Source organism: Sinocyclocheilus anshuiensis, unplaced genomic scaffold (genome assembly GCF_001515605.1).
Source record: "Sinocyclocheilus anshuiensis isolate Anshui unplaced genomic scaffold, SAMN03320099.WGS_v1.1 scaffold311, whole genome shotgun sequence".
Classification (NCBI taxonomy): Eukaryota; Metazoa; Chordata; class Actinopteri; order Cypriniformes; family Cyprinidae; genus Sinocyclocheilus; species Sinocyclocheilus anshuiensis.
Genome location: NW_015549606.1, coordinates 1,407,721 through 1,433,573, shown reverse-complemented (window position 1 = coordinate 1,433,573; position 25,853 = coordinate 1,407,721). Strand labels below are relative to the sequence as shown.

At 35.8% G+C, this 25,853-nt stretch overlaps 1 protein-coding gene across 2 annotated transcripts in view; it reads left to right on the top strand.

Moving 5' to 3' along the window:
• LOC107659050 (cAMP-specific 3',5'-cyclic phosphodiesterase 4B-like) overlaps positions 1-25,853 on the top strand; it is a 187,946-nt gene that overhangs the window by 44,528 nt on the left and 117,565 nt on the right. Inside the window, exon 3 of one of the 2 annotated variants that reach the window (XM_016447850.1) lies at positions 1,164-1,402. In XM_016447850.1, the coding sequence (XP_016303336.1) occupies positions 1,164-1,402 (239 nt within the window). Of the gene's footprint in view, positions 1-1,163; positions 1,403-12,680; positions 12,938-25,853 lie in introns of those variants that run through there. The other variant, XM_016447847.1, reaches the window with a different exon arrangement.

Sequence of the window (25,853 nt, the reverse complement as noted above, 5' to 3'; positions counted from 1 at the left end):
TGGGGTGGTACTGTAAGGTACAGAAGCTAAAAGGTACATATTTTTACCTTATTTAACCCTAAATTATACATATTAGTACCTTAAAGGTACATATTACCTTATGAAAGGTATCACTTTATGTTTGAGAGCGTGTGGTGTCTTAGAAGTTTGCTGTTTACATGTATGTGTGTGATTTATGTTTGAGAGCGTGTGGTGTCTTAGAAGTTTGCTGTTTACATGTATGTGTGTGATAAAGGAAGAGAAAATATTTTATTCGCGTAACCTCAGAGAAAGACTCATGACACTGATTCAAACTGAACTAGAACCAGTGCATATTAGTCATTTTGTTGGTGAATCTGACTAGTTTTGTTGTGTGTATGTTTGTTTTTGTGCACACCTCGTGAGGATGACTAAATTGAAAGAACTCTTTGCTTGTCATGGTTTTGCAGTACACACAAATGAACAGCGTGCACACCGGAACACAGCGGTAATGGAAAATGTATTAGAGCGACTACAGCATATCAATCAATGCAGAGTTTCTCATATCTCAGTTCTGTGGGGGAGTTTTTGTCTTTCCCTTTCCTTACAAAATGTACAATGGAAGTATCTTGGTAATATGTTTGTTTTTAGGTGGTAGTTGCTAATCAGTACTTTAATATTCATCTAAAAATATATTGCATACAAAAAAACTGTACGATATCACGTTTTTGTGCTTGTTTTAAATTTGTAACAGCACTCGTATAGACTGGACAGATTTATCTGACACGTCTAATCCAAATATTTAAAATATTAATTACAGCTATTTTCTGTTTTATTTAGACTTTCCCAAATCTAGAGCTTTTGTCTGTACAACAGTCTTCTGTTAAATGCCCTTTTATGCATTTTCAAGAAACGTAGAAGTTGAGTGAAATGCTTTGGCGCCCTCTAGTGGTATGAAATACATTACAATGTCTTAATTTGTCTCATTCACTCAAATCTTTATCCATTCCACTGAAAGCGATTTTCCTTGTTGCCCTCTCATTTCTCTCTCTTTCTTACTTGCTTTTATTTTATTGTAAATATACAACTCCTATGTAACTGGCCGAACATGTACAGTACAGCTCTTGTCATCAAAATAACCTCATCTGCTGACATGGCATTACATTTTTTTTACTACCTACCTACCTCTCTTTTTTTCACTCCAGGACAGTAAAGAGCCTCCAGACTGCAGACTAAGTGAATCTTTCACATCTTCGGGTTGCACGCTGGGGGTAGACCTGCGGCGGAGGCGGCGTCGTTTCTCCGGTAACCTACAGTTGCCTCCTTTATCATGGCGGCAGACAGAGAGGTCCCGCAGTCCAGATGACGAGATCATGGCAAGACCAACTACACTGCCCTTCATTACACCCCCTCGCATTGACATCACACCTGTGGACTCTGAGTGGTGAGTCCGTGTCAATCAGCTCCTTTCACTGCTCCTCAACTTTCATTGCAGAAATCTGATATCTTATAAAAGATGTGTGTAAAATGTTTGATGTTAAGGAACTTTCTTCCATCTCAGTTTAAAATGCAGGGACTTTGTAAGTTTTTTGTCTTGAAGAGTGTAACAATTGTTGAAAAAAATGTTTGGTAAACCTGTTTGGAAACACCAGTTAATTTAGCAAACCTTAGTGTGTAGATTATATAAGCTTTTATATGTGACCCTGGACCACAAAACCAGTCTTAAGTGTCAATTTTTCGAAATTGAGATTTATACACCATCTGAAAGCTGAATAAATAAGCTTTCCATTGATGTATGGTTTGTTAGAATAGGACAATATTTGAAACTATTTGAAAATCTGAAATCTGAGGGTGCAAAAAAATCAAAATATTGAGAAAATCGCCTTTAAAGTTGTCCAAATGAAGTCCTTAGCAATGCATATTACTAATCAAAAATGAAGTTTTTATATATTTATGGTAGGAAATTTGCAAAATATCTTCATGGAACATGATCTTTACTTAATATCCTAATGATTTTTGGCATAAAAGAAAAATCGATAATTTTGACCCATACAATGTATTGTTGGCTATTGCTACAAATATACCCGTGCTACTTATGACTGGTTTTGTTGTCCAGGGTCACATATTATATAAATGTAGGCTATATAATACGCTTCCGTTGAAAAGTTTGGGGTTGGTAAGATATTTTTTTTTTCTTTTATCTTTTTGTTCTTTTTAGTCTTTTATGCTCACCAAAGCAGCATTTATTTGTGTTATTACATTTGAAAATAATTGTTTTCTATTTTAATATAAAATGTATTCTTGTGATGGTTGTTCAGAAACCATTCTAATACTGTATGCTGATTTTGCGCTCAAGAAACATTTACTATTATCAATGTTGAAAATATTTTAATAATGCTAAATATTTTAATGGAAACGGTGATCTTTGAGAAAGAGTCCCTAAAGTCCACGAAGAAAGTTCAAAAGAACAGCATTTATTTTAAATAAAAATATTTTGTAACATTTTAAATCTTAATGACCCCAAACTCTTGAACGGTTGTGAGTGTTACTTATACTATATAAGCATTTTGTGTTATTTGGTCGTGTCAGGTGCCCCTGAAACAAACTAAAAAGTCTTATTTTAGCTGTAAAAGTCGGGTTGTTGTTTCATTAACAACAATGCTGACAGTTTGCATAGGCCTTATATAAAAACACTTATTTTGCTTTGGTTGCTTGGGCAGTGTTACTTAAATTATTTAGAACTTTCTAATATTAATTGAGAGGAATTGTGCTCATTCTTGTGGCATCTCTCTATATCAAAAATTTAGAGTATGATGACTTATTCTTTGTATTGTAATATAAATATGTTGCCATCCAGTCACTGCATTGCTGATTATGGTTTTGAGTATGGATTGTGGGACATGCACATTCATTAGACAAGTCAACATAAGAATACGGCCAGTTCATCTCTTTTAGTGCAGAAATCTCCAACACTGGCATTTAATTCAAAAAGGTTTTTTTTCTCTCTTTTTAGTCAGTAAATCATGAATTAAGTGTTTATTTATTTTATCTGCATATTATGTAGATTGTGGCTGTTCTGATTTATGTGACTGCATGTTGCTTTGGTAGAAAGATGTTTCAGGAGTAAAAATTCACCGCAAATTTGTAGCTGTTTGTGAAGTTGATTCTCATCACTCATGATTTGCATAATTTGCTTTAGATATGTAGAAGTGTCTGCAAAGCTTGTAAATTAGCACACATATTATACAGTATTAAATTATTTGAAAACTCTCAAAAGGGTTAGTTTATCCAAAAATGAAAATTCTGTCATCATTTAATAACCCTCATTTTTTTCTTCAGTTGAGCACAAAAGAAAAAAATGTGAAGAATGTGGGTAACCAAACAGTTGACGGTAGCCATTGACTTCCATATTATGGAGAAAAAAGAACACTATGGAAGTCAGTGGCTACCGTTAACCCTTTGGTTACCAATTTTCTTCAAAATATCTTCTTTTGTGTTGAATAGAGGAAAGAAACTCATATTTGGAAGGTGAGCAAATGATGACAGAATTTTCATTTTTGGTTGAACACTTGTACTTAAAGGGGTCATATGATGCTTTTTTAAAGATCATTGAAACCACGCCTTCTTTCTTTGCGTGCACATTTGGGCGGCATTATGCAAATATTTCCACATAGTGAGGTAGATATGTGGGGGCGTGTTAGAACGAGCCGTTGTAGGGGGGCGTGGCAGAGTCTTAACTTTGATAAAGAATATCTCTTTGGTTTTGAGACTTTAGTCTTTGCAACTTCAGGGATCTTATCTATGCACCAAGAGCTTGTAACACTCCAAAGAGAAAGGAAAACTTGAAATCGCATCATATGACCCCTTTAATGTCTTAGCATCTACAATATGCTTTACATATAACATATGTACATATGGAAATCCTAAATTGCTGAATGATGAGAGATGAAATAGATTAGTTTTGCTTCCAGCACCAGTGATTTAAGCTGCAGCTGCTCAGTCTTGTTGCCATGAGGAGAGGGAAATCTGTCTGGTTGTGCTTGGCAACACAGCAACAGCTGGTTTGTAATCATCAATCAATCATTCTTCCTTTAATTTGTCTGCTAAAAAGATGTGATTTGACAGCAGAGTTGCAATTAGTGAGTTGCAATAGCTTGATGGGCCCACAGCAAATGCACCAATAAGACCCAAATACATTTGTGATTGGATACTTATAATACTTTATATTATAAGTGTAGCCACAAATTAGATTTTTGTTTTATCTGTCTGAAAATAAACAGGTCTGATTTTCAATATTTCAACTTTAGAGCACACAAGTTTGATGTGTTTGCTAAATGTTTTCCATCAGATTACACTACATGCATTAAGTTGGTAGTTGTTGTCGTTGTTTGCCAGTGGAGGTCAGCATTGAGACTAAAATACGTCGTCACGGTTTTTCTTCTCAGGTGTTTCTGTGTGTGGCACCTCAGGTTTGGTAAACCTCATGAGCATTCATCAGTCTGCCCCCAAAAAACACTCAAGACCCACATTTGTCGTAAAATGTATTTAAGTAGGCCATTTCATTGCATGCCCTTTCAAATGGATGACAAATTGAGATAAGATCTGGATGTTAGTCTCATAATGTTTATTTAAAAGAATAGTTCACCCAGAAACATAAGAGATCTAGTTGAATATCATCGGCACTCTTTTACATAAAATGAAAGTGTATGAGGACTGTCAAGGACAAAATGATAAAAAAAAGTGAACCATACCACCCTATTACAGGTGTTTTGAGAGAAACAGACCAAGATTATATCAGTTTTCACTGAAAATCTTGACATCTGCCATAACTATCTTTGGTGCATTTATGAGAGAAAGAAAATTATTTCCAATTTGTGAATCCATCATTTTTTGAGGATATTTTCAGTGAATCGGTTGAGCAGGGTAACAAAACACCTCACTGGAAAAGTCACATAATCAGTTAAAATTGACTTAAATTTCATAAGCTATAGCAGTGTTTCCCAACCTTTTTTTAGTCGCGGCACCCTTTGGAAATTTTAACAAACTTGTGGCACCCTCCAAACTAAATTTTGTCACAATATTTGAATTTCTAACTTCGATATGATCATTTGAAAAGTATAGATATTCGGTACAACAGGGAAGAACTGCAGAATATAATGTCATATTATAAAAAAATGTTGTCCATCAATGGTGGCAATCAGTAGGCTAATTTCTAATGAAGAGACCAATTTATATGACAGATTTTAATGTAGGCTTTTATATATATATATATATATATATATATATTACTTAAACGAATAAAGACACCCTGGCAAGCATTCATTATTTGCCCTGCTATCTCACACTCTTGCATTTCTGCTCTTGTTAGAGCTGCTGTCTGTTTGATGTGTGTGTCAGGAGAATCAGGAGACAGGGTTTAGGGAAAGTGCTATATTTGGAGCACAATTATTTTCCTGCTGACGTGACTCCATTGCAGATTGATTTGGGCGCTCCCAGGTGGCTTGTGGGATGGCTTTATGGGCCAGGCATAAGCAATGATGCTGGAGGACAGACACTACAGGGCACTGAGCTGTCTGCCAAGAGAATTCATCAGTGACTTTACCCACTTTCTCGGGACTGAGCGCTCTATTGTGTGCGTGTGATTGTGTGAGAGAGAAAGAACAATTTCTGATATCAAGTCATGCAGACAGTGTGAGGCAGATTTATTCAGAAGTGCCATTGCACAAGACTCCAGGGCAAGAGACCTCACACTCTTGTGTCCGGGTCAGATCGAGGTCTGTTTAGTCCTAATCTGTCACTTCCTGCAGGATGAATGGCTGTATGATGTAAGAACATGTCTGTCTCTGTGACTTTTAGACGTCATCATCTCTTAGAAATATGAATATACTGACCCTGAAATATGTATGGCTTTATTTTCTGAGGAACACAAAAAGAGAAGTTTAGCAGAATGTTGTAGCGGCTTTTTTTTCAACGAGGCATGAAAGGACCAGTTAGTGTGTATACACAGTATGGAAAATTTTACACCAATGTGTGAGTTCATGTAAACACCCTTACAAAATTTACATTGGCTAAAATGTTGATTATAGGCTTTAAAATACATTATCAGTTAATTATTAAATAAATAAATAGTAATTTATCTGTATCTGAGGTGAGGAACACAAAAAGAGAAGTTTAGCAGAATGTTGTAGCGGCTTTTTTTTCAACGAGGCATGAAAGGACCAGTTAGTGTGTATACACAGTATGGAAAATTTTACACCAATGTGTGAGTTCATGTAAACACCCTTACAAAATTTACATTGGCCAAAATGTTGATTATAGGCTTTAAAATACATTATCAGTTAATTATTAAATAAATAAATAGTAATTTCTCTGTATCTGAGGACCTCTAAACCAATTGCTAAATATTATTCAATGTGCTCCATAGAAGAAGGAAAAAAGTATGGGTTTCAAATGACATGAGGGTGATTAATGATGTCCAATGTTTGGTAATTACTCAAAAAAAAGTAATCGACTACAAATTACTAATTACTTCTTTAAAATTGTAATATGTTTACATTACTGATTACTGCATTTAAAAAATAATCAGATTACTAATTACTTTACGTTTAAGCTACTTTCAAGTTTACTTTACTTTTCAAGTTATCAAACCTAAAAAATACACTACAAAGTGAAACTCATAGTCCTTTCATATTGACTGAAAAATTACATAGCCTAAGGCCCAATCCCAATTCTACCCCTTAGCACTTCCCCTTTCCCGTTTCGCTCGTTCACGTGAAGGGGTAGGGGTGTCTCGATTCTCTTTTGGTTGGAGGGGTAGGGGTAAGGGGAAGGGCCAGATAGCCCTTCAAACAAAGATTTTTTTTTATTATCTCAGCGTAAACAGAGTGTAAATAAAATGTATAAAATAGAATTGGGATTGGGCCTAAGTATTAAAACAGCAACTTGAATGATCACTTACATTTTTTTCTGATAACGGCGAAAATAACTTAAAATGTTTTGTAATTTTTGATCGTACAGATAAGAGTAATACTTAATTTGTGACTTTAAAAGGTATTTTATTTGTATACACTCGCAATACTAAAAAAATATTGTGCTTTTGTAAAATAAAGAAAACAAACAGGGTGGGGTTTCTGCAGTCTCAGTCTCGAATGTCTTCCTGAAATGCGTCACTAAAATGAACGAAAAATTAGCAAATACTTGACACACAGACATGAGAAATATATCTAAAGAAAGCTTGAAGTGTCTTTTTAGTAAGACATAAGTCAGCCATGTTGAAAACAAAAATTCTCTGATAAAGTAATTAGTTTGAAACCAGTTGAGGTACAGTCTTTCCCGTCTGAGTTCATTATCTGTAATGTGGTTACACCCACACGCATCGTGCGCAATATGATAAACATCCACATGAAACCAGGCTTGAGACGTGTGAACATGCAAACGCCCACATCACCTCTGTAAACTAAGCATTAAGAATCATCAAGTTCATCTAGGTTATTTTTCGTTTTTGCAACAAGACACGCTGTGAGGAATAAGCCTTGAATTTACCTCAGAAGAAGATTGCAATGCGACGTGCGGCTTAATCCAGCAGAGGATCTCATTCTGATGAGTCATTTATTTTTACTTGTATTAGTGTTATTGTGACATAAACTTGTACACATTTACTAGCTGAACTTTTCCCAAGCTATAATGCCAGACTAAAATATGTGAAATCGAGTGCAACATTTTGAAATATGACAGGAAACCTTTTATTGCATCTAAATGTTGTAGGACTCGTCTGCATTTTAGCTCGCATTCTCCGGTGATAAGATGGAGTTTCCAGGGCATACTGACGAGCAAAACATGATTTTTGCTTTTTTAATATATTTTTTAACATTGCATTAGTAACTTAAGTAATGCAATTTTATTGACATTAGGAACTGTAATCAAATTACATAAATTAAAAGTGTAACACATTACATTACTGCGTTATCAGGAAAAGTAATTAGAAGAATACATAATGCATTACCCAACTCTGATGTATCAGAATTTTTTTTTTTTTTTTTTTTTCAGCAAATATCACTAATAATAACATTACTAATGTAGAAACAATATATTATATTTTTTGTTTGTGTACCATATTTTGGGGTCTGATTTGTACTCAGAAACTTTACTCAGTAAATCTGATAAATACTCCTTTTGGGGACATAATTTGTTAAAATGATACAAAAATACATTTTCTTTTCTTTTTATGTAAAAATTAAGAAGGCTTAAGTTATATTATTTATAAGTAGCTGTAAATAAAAACAATAGAAGTCTATGGAATGTTTCCATTTATACTGCTAAGTTAAATCGCTGTCTGTGCGTTCGTGTATGTTCTTTCCCAGTCTGTGTTATTTTCTCATTACTCGTGGTCTTTCTTGTGAAAGATTAGAATCATCTTTCTCAAAGGCTTTTGATTTTGTCAATTGATGGTGTCCTTCAAAGCTCTTAGTGGAGGATTTTAAAACATCTCCTTTCATATGACCCTTCACCTGAAAATTCCAGAGGAGCCATCTGACAAGGGTGAAGATGAAGGATGGCTTGGTCACACACACACACACACACACACACACACACACCGACTGTACCATTAGAATGTGTTCACACTGTGGTCACAGTCAGACATTGTGTGTGCTCAAACAATTTTGTTGGATTAGAGGCATCAAGCTTTTGAGTTCCTAGGCTTGATTTGTGCTTAGAGACCAAGTAATAGAGGCCGGCTGAGGCCTGCAGTAATCAACTATCCTTCAAATCAAACTGACTTGCATTTCCCACATTGTCAACTACAGTGTCTCCTGCCGTGGAGTGAAGTGCTAATTCTAATCATTTGAATCAATTTACTAACAGCTCAAAGAGTCTGTCCCACATATCCATAAACTACAAGAACTACATTTCAGTGCAAATCCAGGAGTAGTACCGGCTGTTGTACAGTAACAACAGCAATAATTAAACTAGATTTGCATTTAATTTTTTTTTCATTCAGCATCACAGCTGCGTTGCCATTGTTAGGTAAATTAGCATGACTTGTTATTTCAAAGCACAACTTCTGTGCGGTCTTTGCTGTGAAAAAGTAGCAATATATGGTTAAATATATAAAAATAAAATATAAAAAATGGTTAAACAAAAAAATGACTTGCGAATGAGTGCAAGAAAAACAGCCCAATTGCTGTTCACTTATAAATATTGCAATGGCACCATCAAGGTAATTAGATTTTAAATAGTAAACATTTCTACACTGCAAAAAAATTGGAGATTTTCAATCTTTAATCTTAAAGTTCTTAGCAGGGTATTAGTTTACAAAAACTAGAAAGTGATGCAACTGTATGTTAAATGTTTTGGGACGAATTAATGGCTTCATATCTATATCTAGCTTTCTAAAAGAGTTTTTTTTTTGGTGGCTGTAAAAATAGATCAATTTAATCTCCTTGTAGCTTGAAACGTTATTTAATATTATAGGCAGAAACCACAACTGATACATTCAATGTTTAGGGTAGAGGGAATCTTTTTGGTCTTACAGGTTCACAAAATACTTAATACCCAGCACTGTGCAAGGTGAGAAATGTAGCTGGGAGATGTTGTTAAGCGTTTACGAGACAGCTTCTAACAAATTCTAATCATGTGAAATTATTTTAAATTTAACTCTGCAGGGGTTGTGTTTGCCCTCATTCTCATTCCTCTTGTCTTAGCTTTCTATTTTTCCTCATAATGTCCCTGTTGGTGCCCATGCAGCATCTCTCATCCTTTTTACTATATGAGCTAGCATTGGGAGCCATATGACTTCCTTCATCGCAGCAGTCAGCAGTAAGGAAATGTCTTTACGTAAGACCTTCAGTTATGTAAGTCCTCTCCACTAAGACACCATCAGTGAATAGGCTCACAACTCAGAAAGGTCAGTCAGAGTGACTTGATCACATTCCTCGTCATTGAACTCGGTGCTAGACTCGCATTACTACACAACGCTTGGATTTCACAATAATGCAAACCCCTACTAAGGATCGTAGTAGTAGTAGTAGTAGTAGTAGTAGTAGATTAATAGTAAATGTGGGATGGTAACTCAAAGCTTATAGGTTAAATCCTAGCAGCAGTGACTCATGAACTGTTACCATTTAGTAAACCACTTTACTGAAGGTTGATCTGTTGGTTAAGGAAGTGTCTGCTAAATGGAAGTCATACCACCTGCAGGATCCTCAAAATGGTGTTTACAGATTTGCACTGTAGTTTTCCACTATGGCGTTATCTCCCTACAGGGTAGTTGATATGTCAATAAATAGAATAAGAGCCCCAGTTTCCCCTGTGTAGGAGCCAGTTTACCAAAATGGGGCAAGATCTTTAGGGGAATACAGAGCAGATTATACATAGACAGTGTTGTCTTTACACTGCAAAAACTGCACTGAAGCCGTGTTATTGCCGTGTTTACAGAATCAGACATATCCTGCTAAAAGCATGCTTCCTTTGTTCATGTTACATTCGTATAACAATTTTCGTTACAGTGCGTTGATGTCTGCACACACTTTGCATGTACTTGTGCACATACAACAGCAAATGTGTGAGTGATTTGAGTGCTCCAAAAAACAAAGGTCCACTGGGTAGTGCATGAGTGCCAAACACGTCCATGAGCACTCATGGTCCATATAGTATATGGCTTGAATGCTGAACTGTGCACTAGATGGAGTAGAACACAGAAAATGAAGTTTACCCGGGCCTTAAGGTATTTTTCTGGAGAGGAGGATGTTTGAGACTAATCAGCTAGTCACTGAGGTGCCTCAAGGTTCAGTTCTTGGTCCCTTTACACTTTTCGATATACACAACCTCATTCGATATACACAACCTCAATCATAGTGAATTTTTATGATGACCTTGTTTAAAGTGAATGCAGCAGAATACAGTAGGCCCTGTTAAGATGAATGCAGTAGACCAACTAAAGGTTCAGTAGTAGCCCTTAATTAACTTGATACTCATTCCATCCATACTGATACTTATAGCTAAACTGATCTCAGTGGCTTTCTAGTATCTGTCTCTCTCCTCTTTCATAGCAATCTCAGAATCTCAACCCAGTTTAAACCCAGATCTTTGCTTGCTAAAATAAGGGAATTTAAGTTATATATCATAGGTCTTCTGTGTTGAAAGATCTGTCAAAACAGCTCATAAAATATACGATTTTACCATCTGTTCCAGCTTTTTCGTTTATCCTGTCATTCATAATTTTTTCCTGTTCTCATTACTTCCTCCTCTCCTTTGTCTCCATGGTGAAGTCCTGGCTGCCGGCGGGTGTTGACTGGCAGGTTGATAGCTGGCTAACGTATTTCCATTCTTCAGCATGTCTCTATGAGAGCCGGAGATAATTCTGCTGTGTTGCTGTCACACAGGGCGGGTGACCTCTGGTGGTAAATAAACGGAAGTCCATGGACCGAATTCGTGACAGCGAGCAGTATGCTGTTTCACGTTCAAACACGCTTTGAAAGGCATTCAGCAATGCACCTCCAGAAATCACATCACGGTTTTGCGATTTGTTTCATTGGTTATTTATTGGTGTATAGGTGTCTAGGTGCCTTCTGACTGAATATCTGAACACATGTAACATGAAATGTTATTTAAAGGAGCTTGTGTATTGTTTTTCCTGGGTGGTTGATAAAGTTAATAATGTTCAGTTAAATATATATTGAAGGAATTCACACATCATGTATTTTTCTCTTTGTTTTAAATTGCTTTTGTTTTCTGTCCATCTGTATGTTCCATTTAAATCATTTTCTCTTTCCAATTCACTCCCATTATTTTCTCTTCAAACCAGCCACTTTAGTATCTAAACCTTCATTTACCTCAGAGCAATATTTATTTCCCCAGACACTGCTAATCCTGGGCTTAAATTGCTTTTTGGATTTTTTCTTTTATCGGTGTCTTGAACGCCACTGAGCTGTGAAAGGGCATAAGCCCTCATCAGAATTCAGCCAGAGACACCCATCAAACTAACCACAGCTCAGCCAATCAGTTGCAGGGAGGGGCGGAGCTTTTACCGTCACTATGCACATTTTCTCAGGGCTTTTTTTAAATCCAAGGATCTCAAAGCTATTCCATTTATTTTCAAAGCAGACAGCACCTGGGGTAGTAGAATTAGGTGCACTCAGTCTATTCCTTCCTCCAGGTTTTCTCTCTGCATCACGAAAAGCTCTACCTGGTTGATCCTGAAGAGAGGAGCCACTGATGGGAGAGAAGACCTGCTCTTGCCCACTGTTGAATAATTTAAGATGGAGTTTCCTGGAGCTGAGTGAAGTAAGTGCGAGTCTGAGGAGCTGCGAGAATGGAGCAGGAGGACTGAGTGGGAGACAGACATCTAACTAAAAGAAAGAACTCTGGACATCCAAGATCCTATGAAGTCAGTTATGTCTGTATTGGAGAGACAGACAGTCTTTCTTCTCTCGTTTTGTGTGGTTATAGATAAAGAGAGAGAGAGAGTGTGTTTTTTCATTTTTTTCTTGTTCTCACAGGAAGGGGGTGTGACTGCACTGACGGGGACTGTTCTCAGTGTGTCAGTGGAACTGAACGAGAGAGGATTACTCTACTGCATTGCCGAAAGCCTAAGCTGACAGAGGAAGCGAGAGAATAGAGCAGCTCAAGCGCACACATTTATTCCTGTCTGACACACAAAACATCAGCCTGTATGGCATAACCTCTAGTTGACTGAGAGAAACGGAGGGAATAGTTGGTAGTGTGACTCAGAAAGGGCGAAATTTTCAACCCGCAGCATCACGATGTCATCCAATGAGCTGAGTGCTCCGGAATTGGACCCCTGCATTCGTACCTTTAAGGAGCACATGCATTTGGAGCTGGAGCCTCCGAGACTGGGTGCTGGCAACAAGCGCATCACTTCCCCCAAAATATCTCCCCGCAGCTCCCCGCGCCTCTTCCGCAAGCTCATGGTTAACAAGGGCAGCCGTCACAGGCGCCGATTCACCGTCGCACACACCTGGTAAGCCTGTCTGGGGTATGAAGGGTAAAGAGTGGAGGATCGCAAGAGGAAGTATAAATGGAGAGGGTTTCAGTACTACATTGTTTGAGTTTTTTTTATGAATGACACTGAATTAGTTTGGATAAATGTTATTATGGGTCAGTGAGCTGTGCTGTCACTGCAGGCGAGATTATCATAGTGCTATGACCAACATTAGATCTTAATGAGAAAAGAAACTAGTGAATAATATGTCGTGATGTGATGTGTCGACTGCCAGAGAAGCTGAAACAACAGGGCAATTCTGTCAATGTGACATGACATATTGCGATGCTCTCTTTGCTCTCTCTAAGTGGAACCATCTCAATCTCCTTTCAGGAACAAGTAAAGACTGTTAACCCTTTCTCTGCAAACTGCTATATAGATTTTAGAGGCATTTAATGCTAAAATGGTAGATATGAATTTTAAAGGCTGTTAGCAATGTCAAAAGCCTAAACAAGCATAGCCTAGTCAAACCCACAGTAATTAAAAAAAAAAGTGTATATACATAATATTTCTTATATATTTTAAATAATTTTGCATTGATTTCTTAAATTCATAAATATATATTTATAATATATAAATGTGAATACATATAATGTGTATATACTATATGTGTAATGTACATTTTTTGTGAAACTACATGTTTCAAAATGGATATATGTGTATATGCATCTATATTTGTATATCAATATCTTAACATATAGTTGAAGACAAAATATATTTATAAAAATATATTATAATTTCATAATTGTAATGTATTTTGGCATTGAACTGCAGTGGATGTTAGGCAGTTGATGTTGATGCCAAATAAACTCTCCTCCATATTAATTATTTAAAACATTAATTTAGAAAATGAGTTGCTATTCTTGTCATTTCTCGTATAAGTGTGACCGGTTTTGCGTCACTCAAAATAATAACATAGCAAGAGTCATATCCACTCTTATCGCTTACTGTAACAAAATGAAAGCTTTGTGTCGTGAGATGCTTCCTGTCTATTGGAGAGACTGGATCAGTGCTAGGAGGATGTGGGCAGGATATGATAATAATTAATAATAATAATTGGTTATGTTTTTACAACAATGGAACAGTGAGCCGCTTTTTATGAGAGATCCTATTGGATCCACTGAAAAATAGTGACCGTGTGCACGAATATTTGAGATTTATCTTCTAGAATGCAAGGTTTTGTTTGCAAGTCATAATGTATGTGAACTGGACCAGGCTTTGCGCTTGTTTTAGCGCCTGGAATTTAAACCATTAAGATGTGTTATTCTTGGAATTGAGCCTTGGATGTTCCCCACACATGTACATATGGGAGGACTGTTTCAAATCCATTCTGTGTCTAAAAGGTGTCCCTTCATCTGCTTAGTTAGCTAGGCAGAGTGTGTTTAAGGTTTAATGTGTCAGGTACAATACACACTGTGACTGGATTACACCGTGAAACATACACAGCCACTAGCACCTATGCATTACTCATCCAGACAACCATTAGACACAGACAGAAGAGCATTTAATAGAGGGAGTTTAATGGTGCAGACTGCAATAACTGCAGTGATTTGTATGATTATAGTGGCTGAGACTTTTAGCACTTTTAGCATCTGCTGCTCACAATGTCAATGGAAGTGCATGCTTTGAATCTCAACGATTCATAAATTGAACCACAAATGGAATCAGAGTGATTTGAAATGTCATAGCAGGTCTCTAAAGGAATACTATAGCCTTGAGTTAGGGATGTCATCTTTTCGACCTGTCTTAATCTGACAGATTCAAACCTGTGTATAGAGAAGTGGTTTTCTTGACCTAGATGCTACGTCTAAATGCAACCTGAATGTCCTCAGATGATCGGATGGAACTTTTGCAACTCATCGAACATCTTAACGCAGATGTGCATTCACATATTGTGCAACAGAGCATCTGAATTATCGTGAGCGGAGGCTTGTGTCATAGTTCTGTTCGTGGTTTGGTCCTTGCTGTGTTAGGTAACACTGGGAATGGATGGAGGGGGCAGGGTTGTCTTGAGGGAGTGTGGTGGTGCATGAACATGGAGGTGGAGAAAAGACAAGTGCAGTGGTGTGGAAAATCGCTGAAGAGAGTCTCATCCCCTCGTAAATGGCGCTCAAGGAGAAAATGAAAGGACAATCTCTGATTAACCTTAAGTGTAGGTTTAAATGTGTTTTTGTTCATATTATATATATATATTTGAGAGTGGCAGGAAATTTTGGGGGGAGAGAGAGGCAATGGGGTCGAGATATGTTGCAGGTCAGACTCAAACCTGCAGTTTTCACATGAGAACCACGCACAGTGGGTATGTGCCATAATTGCTGTGCCATGTCTCTGACACATTTCTCTTATGGTTTTTTAAATGTTAAAAATTAAAATGAGATTTTCTTGAAATTAAAAATTATTTTTGGTTGTTACAAGTAATTATAATACCATATCCTAATCAAGCAATGGACACAGGCTTTTCCATGTTAACCTGAATTTCTGTCCTAATAAGCTGTGACAAGTGACATGACATTTTGTTGATGATTTTTATTCTTGATCTGCTAAAAAAAAGTTTAAGAAGTCTGAAATTTACAGGTGTTATGGAAAGACAGTTTTATGGACCAGTGTGGATGAACATTTAAATTCCCAGAATGCTTTGAAAAGTAATTTCTTCAAAATTTAATTAATTGCAAATTCCACTTTCTCTCCTTTTAATTCAAATTCCAATTCAATGTCTTGTGGCACATGGCCAATTTAATTGACATTCCAAGTCATGAATTTTAAGGGAGCCAATTCTTTAATTCAGCTCTGCTGATTGTATCACTTGATTCACACATTAGTGTGAACAGACAAATTACTTGTTGCTTGGTCATGACAGTGAAAAACATTTTGAATTTAGAGATGGATAGACAATTTTCTTCAGGTGTTGAATTTAAGTCTGATGGTTATCAAATGCATATTTAAAAGTGGAGGACCGTGCAAGGCAGATGTTGCTAAATATATAACGCTAACATCCCCTCAGCTGTATCTAAAACAAGAAAAATCAACATCCTCCCCTTTTTTCATACTGCTTTCTTCTTCATCTAATGAGATATTATTTCATTCTGCCTCCCCAGGGCCTAATATTTGGATCTGTTCCCTCTCTCTGTGGGAGACATCACTGTATACTGCATTAGCATATATAAAGATCTGAAGCATCCTAAAAAAAAAGTTTGGTACACTCTATTAAAAGTTAAGCAAACAACTCATTTCCGTTACTCGGTTCCGTTACTGTGGCTTTGGTATGGAAGGGTTTTATTCACATGGCCTTTTTGGCAGATGCAAATGTCTCTGCATCAATTTAAACTTGGCTCGGTGTTTGCTTAAGGAAATCTGATTTTAAACCTAGCTTTACGCTTATAAGATACTTACTTTGGACAGATCAGTGACTTGCATTTTAAATGGACCAGGGTTGCTAATTATGTTGGCGTGTTTTGTATTTTGTGTGTAAACTAGCCTTCCTGTCCCCTAGTCTGCCTGAAAGTGCTTGTTTACTCTGTGTTGTGCAGCGTGTCAGTGTTTATGCTCTTTTGCCTATTGGATTCATCATGCCACTGGACTGGAATGGTTGATATTCAGAACAATGGGAGAAGAAGAGAGATTTGTGCATGCACAAAAGTGCGCACACACATGCACATGGGCAGAGCCTCATATATATTTGCTTTCTTTAATATGACAGGGCTGAATCCGATGCCATGGGGTCACATCTCAGCTCCTGGCACATATCAAGAATTTGAGCCTTTTAGTGTGAAATTATATTTTGTGTTAAGCCAAGCACAATGTGGGCAATATTCAGATTTTATCTCTTTTTAGTGGGGCATGTACACTTTATCTTTTTGTATTATATAAAATTAATGTGCTTGTGTTGTACTTGGATGTATATATGCAAGTACAAAGAAACAAACAAATAAATATATTTTAAATGTAACATTTAAATCTTTAAATATTTGATAATGTCGTATTGATATTTTAGAGTGAGAAGAACCAACTAATACCACAAAGCATCACATGACTTGAATTCCTCACTAATACTACTTGATAGTTCTGCTGTTGAGTTTCCACCAATGATGTCACTTCCTGGAAGAGATGTCATTAAACAACTGGTATTTGTTAGTTAAGGGAATATTACAAAAGTCTAACTGCAGCCAGTCTAGATTGCATGCAAATCACATTTATCATGAATTTATTACTTGTCATTTACGATTTATTATTTATTAAAAAAAAAGGTCTAGAGTGTGACAGCATATCCTGTGTTTTAAAAAACTAGTGTTCTTAAAGAAATGCATAGCACCTGACAGGGTGAAAAGGGCAAAAGTAGTGAAATTATTTTTGAAATTTCCCATATTGTGATTAAGAAATACTATCTAATATGATTCCATCTTTAAAAATTGTGAGTTTAATACTTTATACAACATATGATGGGGACATGAACGTATAGAGAAACAACAATCAGGAAAGCAGCATGGTCGATAGGCATATTGATGACTTGCTTTTAGCACAAAAGGGAGGAGGGTGGTGTGGTCTTTAAACAAAGTGCTGAGTAACAGGATAAACAGAACTAACACAGCAACACTCTCATTAGACACATACAAGGTCAATTGCTTTTTGAACCAAAGCGAGGTGAAGTACAATTAAGAGCACAAGTGATATGGTTTCAGTATCTTTTCTTCTCATTCGATTGACGTTGCAAGTTTTGGGTTAAGAGCTAAAATGATAATTTGTTGATAAACAGGTTTACCAACAGCTTTATCTCAGAACAGATACAGTGTTGCACACACTATAGATTGAACCAGTGGTTTCTATCCTCACATTCAATAATGAGTGTCAGTAATGCTGATGAAAACACACTCACAGTTCCTTTGTTAGGCTGTCAGTGCATTTAATTAAAGATGTGAAAAAAAAATGTGTGTGTGTGTGTGTGTGTGTGTGTGTGTGTGTGTGTGTGTGTGTATTATACTTTATGTTTGCTGTGATCACATCAGCGCCATGACTCATAGTAACAAGATAAAGATAAAGTTTACAAATTTTCTCATGTATTGACAGAACTGTAACAACCAATCGAGCCATTTTATATAAGTGGGGTTCAAAAATTTGATACCACTAGTGAAAATGCTTCTGTTTTGCATTATTTTTCATTGCAAATATCATTGTATCAAAATAATAATTTGTTTTAGCTCTTTTTCACCATATAATTACAACTTTTGAACCCAACTGTAGAGAAGAAAATGTTGTGCCAACATTGTAAGAATAGCTAGGTGACCTTTTCACTTGCCGGTTGTTGTTAATGCACCTCATTCTCTGGCTCTCAGACATTTTCAGGCTGGTAGACTCACTTTTTGCCAGCGAGTTAATCAGTCTCCAGGGCTGAAGTATCTGGAACACAGTGGGTCTCCTGGAAGCAGACTCTCTCAGCTGGATTTATGGCTGCAGTCTCATCTACTCCATAATTATTACGCTATCTTTCACAAGACCGCCGGTCAAGGCCCTCATACTTAAAAAAAACAAACAAACACACAAGGGACTACAGTTGTAGTTTAGGGTTTGAGAAGCTAAGTTTCACAATTGATGCCACCAAACAGGCAACATCTATAAAAAGAAAAAAGGGAATTGCCCTGCAAAAAAATACTCTTCCGTCTTTATGACAGTATACTGTAGTAGACGCAGTTGAGTCTGTTTTTTAAAAGACATTTTTTAATAAATGTAAAACTGAAAAAGTTTCTGTACAATTATGCCATTGTTACTGTTCCCAATGCATACAGGCTTTAAAACTGCATTAAAAATGCATGATTATAAGACTGTTCGAATTATCTGCTCAAATTATCTCCTCAAATGAGTGATTACTGTTTACTGACACCCATTGCCATCCTCCATCCCTCCACCCATTTATTTTGCTGTCTGCTAGATCTTTAATCAATCAATGTGTCTCAGACAGAAAGTAAACACTTGCGACATTCGTGTTTTGTCCCAAAGCCGTGATTGGGATATCAAAGTGGGCTCAGCGAGCTGGACAAGAAGAGGCAGTGAAATATAGAACTGCACAGGAAGAGCTAATTTGAACGCTGACATTAATGATGCTGATGTCATGCATGCCCTGGAAAGATAATCTTTCAATGCCCACATGGATTTAGTGAGATTAGAGCATATATGAGCTTATACGATGTATTATGTTGCAAACATATATATTTATAACACACTTTATTTTAAGGTCCAATTCTTGCTATTAACAAACCATTAACTATGACATTTGCCTCAGTAAACTACTAATTTGCTGCTTACTAATAGTTAGTAAAGTAGTTTTAGGTATTTTGTAGGATCAGGGATGTAGAATATGGTCATGCACAATATGTGCTTTATAAGTACTAATGAACAACCAATATATTAATAATAGGCATGCTAATAAGCAACTAGTTAATAGTGAGAATTGGTCCCTATACTAAAGTGATACCTATATTTGTTGTATTTTTAGTTGATTAATAATTGTGTTGTTAAACGTGGTCAGAAAGACTGAACTCAAGACTAGTCTGTGGTCTGAATGTAGTTGTTGTCTTACTGACTCGCCTGACTTCCTTTACCATGACAGCAACCCCGTTGAGAGTTGCCCTCGCACTGTATTGTGGGACCATTGCAGCGTCTGCCATTGCAGTGGTTTTGTCATGAATAAACCAAAAGCCAAATGCACTCTGCTCTTAGTGTTCCCTGTTTGTTTGAGAGTGATTTCAGTTGAAAAGCTTTAACGGACATGTGTGTTTGTGTACCAGCAGGACACATTAACTACTAATGGTCTGCTCTATAGCATACTTGAGACATCACAGCGCTGTTTACTCTTTCTATTTTGAAGTTCAAGCAAACACTTCTCTGTTTCTCTGTCTCTCCCTCCATCAAGATCTCCCAAGCTAGCTAGTAATATGGGACATTTATTGTTATTGCACATTTTACACACTTGTATTTTTATCATCTCTATGTGGAACAGTGTACAGGAAAAAATAATCCATTAGGATAAATAGGAATGCCTAGCTTTCTTCAGGTACACTACTGTTCAAATATGTAGGATCAGTAGAATCAGTAGAACGGTAGAGTTCAGTAGTATATATATATATATTTTTTTTTAAATTAACACATTTGTTCAGCAAGGATGCTTTACATTGATCAGAGGTGACAGTAAATAAGTTTACATTGTTAAAAAAAACTTTTCAAATAAATGGTGTTTTTGAACTTTCTAATAATTTTCTAATAACCAACCTGGTCTCATAAAAATATGTACCTCTGGGTACTTTTCTGCAACCCTGTTTTTACGTACCTTACTGCATGTTTCGCCGCAGTTTCAAAGAGAAATGTCCACTGAGTGGCGCTAAAACACGGGTTCAATATGTGAACCCTGGCACATTTTTATTACGTTGATTTAGGTACGTATTGCTGTGTTTTTATTACGTTGCTTCAGGTACGTATTGCGGCGGTTCACTACACCAAACCCAACCCTAAACCTACCCGACAGTGTTAACAAATGCAAAACTGATATAAAAACGCATTTGTTGATGCAACCATGCCATTTGAACTTCCTTATATGCAGATTTCAACTGGTTTGTTGAACCGTAGTTACACGTGATTCGAACCGGAGCTCCTCACCTCTCAAGTACGTCTCCGTACTCCGTGAGCTACCGAACAAACCTACCGTCTATGAAAACCCATAGCTATGAAGCTGGATATGTGTGATGCTAACATTCAAAAGCATCTGTTTTCAAATCTCCCAGCATATGAAAATAGTTTTGAAGTCATAACATAATATTCTTCAAGTAATTGTGCGAAAATTACGCTTTATTAATCGAAACTCTGTAAATTTGTGTGAAAAGGAATAAAAGGTGTCGGAGTTTTACTGCCTCTAGTGTTCATTTCTTTTGGAAACTGCAGTGATATGTACTTATTGGTACGTATTTCGCGTCTCGCGAAAAAGTGCCCCAGGTACGTTTTTGCCATGAGACCAGGTAGCTAATAACTTTTTAAACATTTAATTATAAGAAGTGTTAAGCATATTAAATAAGCATATTAACTTATTTCTGAGTAATCATGTAACACTGAAGACTGGAGTAATGGCTACTGAAAACTCCGCTTTGCCATCACAAGAATAAATTATATTTTTTAAAATGTATTCAAATAGAAAACAGTTATTTTAAATTGTAATAATATTTCTCAATATTGCTGTATTTTTTATCCAATGAATACAGCCTTGGTGAGCATAGAAATTCTTTAAAAACAAAACATCTTACATTAACTTTTAAACAGTAGTTTGTCATACACCTACTTGGTTTTCTAATCAAAATAGGATTTATAAAGAGACTGTATGTTGCATTTTATGTGTCCTTGCATTTCCAGAATGGCAGGTGGACTTTGAGTCATTGGATATCAGCTGTAACACCAGATTTGTCATCCTCTCCAGATTGCCAATGTGAATGCCAAGAGATTTATTAGGGGCTTTATCTGGTCTTTGATTCAAAAGCGGTCTCTAAATATGAGCACGTATCCTTTTATTGGATATACTGTATGTTCTCTTTTAATCACTACAGACTGATGGTACATGGTCCGGTGCAGTTTTCCAGTGCCTCATTAGTGCCTGCAAGATCCAATTTTGCTTCTTAAGAAAGTCCACCCACTCCCTCAAGAAACTCTTAGTGCTCATTAACAGCCTATTCATTATGGAGTAGCTACTGAACATTTACACACACCATAGGTGACCACTCTCCAACTCACTGTACTCCCAAATCACAACTATAATTAGAGCAGGGAGCTGAATTGGGTTATGTTTTTTTTTTACTTGCTTTCATTCCCTGTGCCCACCACAGCGTAGACACTGAGCTGTCTGTGACACTCATGTGGGAATGTGTTTCTGCGTTTGTGTAACTGAAAGTCTAGATTTGTGCAATAAACCACATCAGATACTTGTTTAGAGCAAAAGTGAACACGGGAAGACTGCCACTGTAGTCATTTCATAAAGGTGCACAAAACAAATGAAAAGTACTTTTGGAAAATATAATTTAAATGATGTACAATCACATAAGATGAACAGCACAGTCATATCTGTGGCCTTGAAAAGTTGTTTTGTTCAAAGGTTTGGGGTTGTTGAGTCTTCTATGTTCACCATGGCTGCATTTAATTGATCAAAAATATTGTAATTGCAGTATTATTACAATTTAAAATGACTATTTGAATATATTTAAAAATGTCATTTATTCCTGTGATGGCAAAGCTGAATTTAACAGTCATTACTCTAGTCTTAAGTGTCACATGATCCTTCAGAAATCATGTAATATTCTATAAATGTATTAGTTTAGAAATAATGCACTATGGTAAAAGTGTTTTGAGGTGATAACTTGATTGATTATCAGTATGATTGAATATCAATTGATAATCTGCCGATGATCATTCGTCTGATAATCATAATTTGCATGAGAAGGAATAAAAGTTTTTTTATTTTTTATACAACCTGTTCATTACAGCTGAAACGTGCCGTGAATTGTATTTATATTTTATGTTTTTGTATTTTTGCAAAATGTTTTCCAGTGAGCATGAGTTGGCAAATTTACACTTTTTCTGCAGGATTCTCTTCTTGAAACATCCCACAGCCAGGGTCTTTTCATTGAATTTGAATATGTATTTCAGGTATAGAGGCTTGGATTGGTTTGTTTTATCAATATAATGTCTTTCCTGAATATGGCACAATAATAAGCCTAATTTACTGTAACGCCCCTGTGGGTGAATGTTACCCCGAGTGTGTGTGTCTCATCTTCCTGAATCTGCCTTGTTCTGTCTACATTAAATATCTTTATTGGAATCCTTGTCGTCCTCGTCATCCTGCCTGCCTCCACACACCATGACCGTGACATTTACATAAAAAGAAGGAAAGATTTACTCTGTAAAGTACAATGACTCATGCATGGCATAGAGCTAGACTGGCATAGAAATAAGTTTAAAATGGTTTACTTAGGTTTTTGTGCTGAAATAAAGAGTACAGTTTAGTGAATTTGCAAGTCTTTTTTTCTCCATTGGTAATCACAATAAAGCTTTCCGTTCCACAATAACAAGGACAAGGAAGGTGACACATTGCTCTTTCTGAGCGTGTGTGCTTGTATGTGTCTTCCATGTGTATGTGTTAGTCTCCTCCACTCAGCGAAATCTATTTATTGCTCTCCAACCTTTGTCCTTGAGTCGTGCATGTGTATTTATGTCTCCATACCTTTGCACGTCGTGCAGATGGATTGTTTCTTCATGGTATATAAGACCTAATTCCTAAAGGAACTTAGAAGAAACCAAAGTAAGTCCCACATTCAGTTTCTGAAGCATTGGAATGCACAGTGTATAGTCCTCCGAACTGGTGTACAATGCAAGTTTGGGTAATGGTATTTTCATTTCTGAGAAAAATGTTGAGTAGAATGAGATTTGAATTATTTGATGGACATGCAAGTCCTTGCAAGAGAGCAAATTAGTATTTTATTTATTTTTTTAAATACTTGAAATGCTCTGTGACACTCATGACATTCAGCAGACACCTTAACATATAAAAATGTAAAGGCAGCTATAGAAGAAGTCTTTTATGCTCAGGATTCAGTATTCAGTATTTATTTGATGGAAAATGCAATAAATTATTACAATTTATTATTGTAAATATTATTACACATTATTAGATAATGTTAGTTAATGCATTAAATAAAGTTAACAAACAGAACCTTACTGTAAAGTGTTACCATCATTTTTAATACTATTACTTATTACCTACTACTTTTATTATTAATATTATATTATTACAATTTAAAAGAACATTTCTATTTGAATCTATTTTTTCTTTCAGAAATCATTCTTATATGCTGATTTGTATATACAGTACACAAATAGTTTGATATTGTGATATGTAACTGCGATGCTGTCAAGAACTAAATTACAGTTTGCATTTATAGAAAAAATAAAAAAATAAACACTTTCGAATATTTAAACAATCATAATTAACCATTCTAGGTTGTATACTTTTCTTTTTAAACAAAACAAAAAATAGCACACTTAAGGATGAAATCTACAAATCAAACTTAAAATAGTCTTTACAAAAAAATCAAGAAACAAGCAACCGTAGGGTATAAGTTTGGAAGAGTCATTTTTGGAACATATTATGTAGCATATACAATAGCCTACACACAACTAGATTGAAGAAATGTCTTTTATTCTAATTTTGTCCTCCATTTCATGTCATATTAATAACATATTGTTTCATGTTTTCATCTCTAATTAGATTACACAGTGGACTAGCTTTTCATGTTGAATATATGCCATAAATCAGAATAAACAAACACACACACATATTAGAGTATGAGTCATAGAGTTGAGAAAGAGAAGCAGATTTCAGGAATGTGTTTACATGCTTCCTCAAGCGGCTGATTGGCTGTGTCCAGCATTTGATTTAATGAGCGTATATGAGAATCCCTCAAAGAGGTTAATGTAAGGACAAGAGCAGCGTGAAACTCTCTCATTCTCTCTCTGATAAGCATTTATTACAGCTCTACTATAAGCTTTGCTCCACAGCGAAAGAGAGAGAGATAATAATTTGGTGATTTTAACTATAAGATGACTATAATATGGTTATTATGGTTTGTTTTAATGGTTTGTTGTAATATGTATTTTTAAGAGTTGATATAGAATTAAATGTTATGTCTTGGTGTGTCTGGTGCAACACTGAGTTGTGTGACATTGCATTAGTGTTAGAGAGAGTGTTTGGAAAATGTTGTCCAAAATCATTTGCACTCTAAAAACTATGGACTAACCCAACCGTTGGGTTAAATTTTTACATTAAATTTTTAACCCAAAAGTTGGGTTAGTCCATATTTGACCCAAAGTTGGGCTGAAACAACCCAGCATTTTTTAGAGTGTGTGTAGATTTTTTAAATGTAAAACTAATACCTTTGTTTCGGGTTTATTCATTTTTTACCTGAATGAAGTATTTATTTAATATTTCTTAATCAACCTGAATGAAAATAATTTGTATAAATATATGAGAGTATATTTATCTATCTGTCTTTTATTTTTTGCTTAATTTCTTCATAAACTTTTCTCCATGCAAGTCTCAACCGAAAACCCCCTTTTTAGCCCAGTGTCAGGTGAATTGAGATAATTTAATTTCCTTTAACGGTCATGAAACTATATTACTTACACCCAGGGATTGAAATTAACTTTTTCACTCACCAGCCAATTTGGCTACTAAATTTTTAAGTTACCGGCCATTCATAACTTATACTAGCCAAAAAAAAAAGACAGAAATAAACCAACAGTTTCAGTCTGTCTACACTGGGCATGACAAAGCGACCGTTGCAAATCATATTGTGTCAGTACTAGGGTTGTGCCCTATTGACAAAAATCTCAATATTTTCTGGAATTTTATTGATAAAGATAATTAGACGATATTTTGCTGAGTGTGTTATTGTGCTGATATCTTAAGGACTACCGTGGACAGCTGACTCCTAAAGTTTTTGATATTCTTCATATTCTGTGTGGTCAGTACACAGCAGTGATAGAAATTAATCTTTTCCTATAAGTTTAAATTTATTTTTACGTTTTATGGGCATTTTTACCTTTATAAAGCCATTTTTTTCTAAAAGTGTACATAATCTTTTGAGTCAAATTCTTACATTTAATCAGTCAGTTATAATAATAATACATTTAGGCTGTTACTAAACAAATGAAATCAGTATCAATAAAATTAATCTTTGCAGAAGTTGCATATGAAGTGGCTTTTAGATGTATTTACACATGTTAATGCAGCTTAGAGGGACATGGAATGCTTTAAACTGCAGTTACAAATGCATAAATAATGTTTTGATATTTAAAACATGAAATGTTGAATACT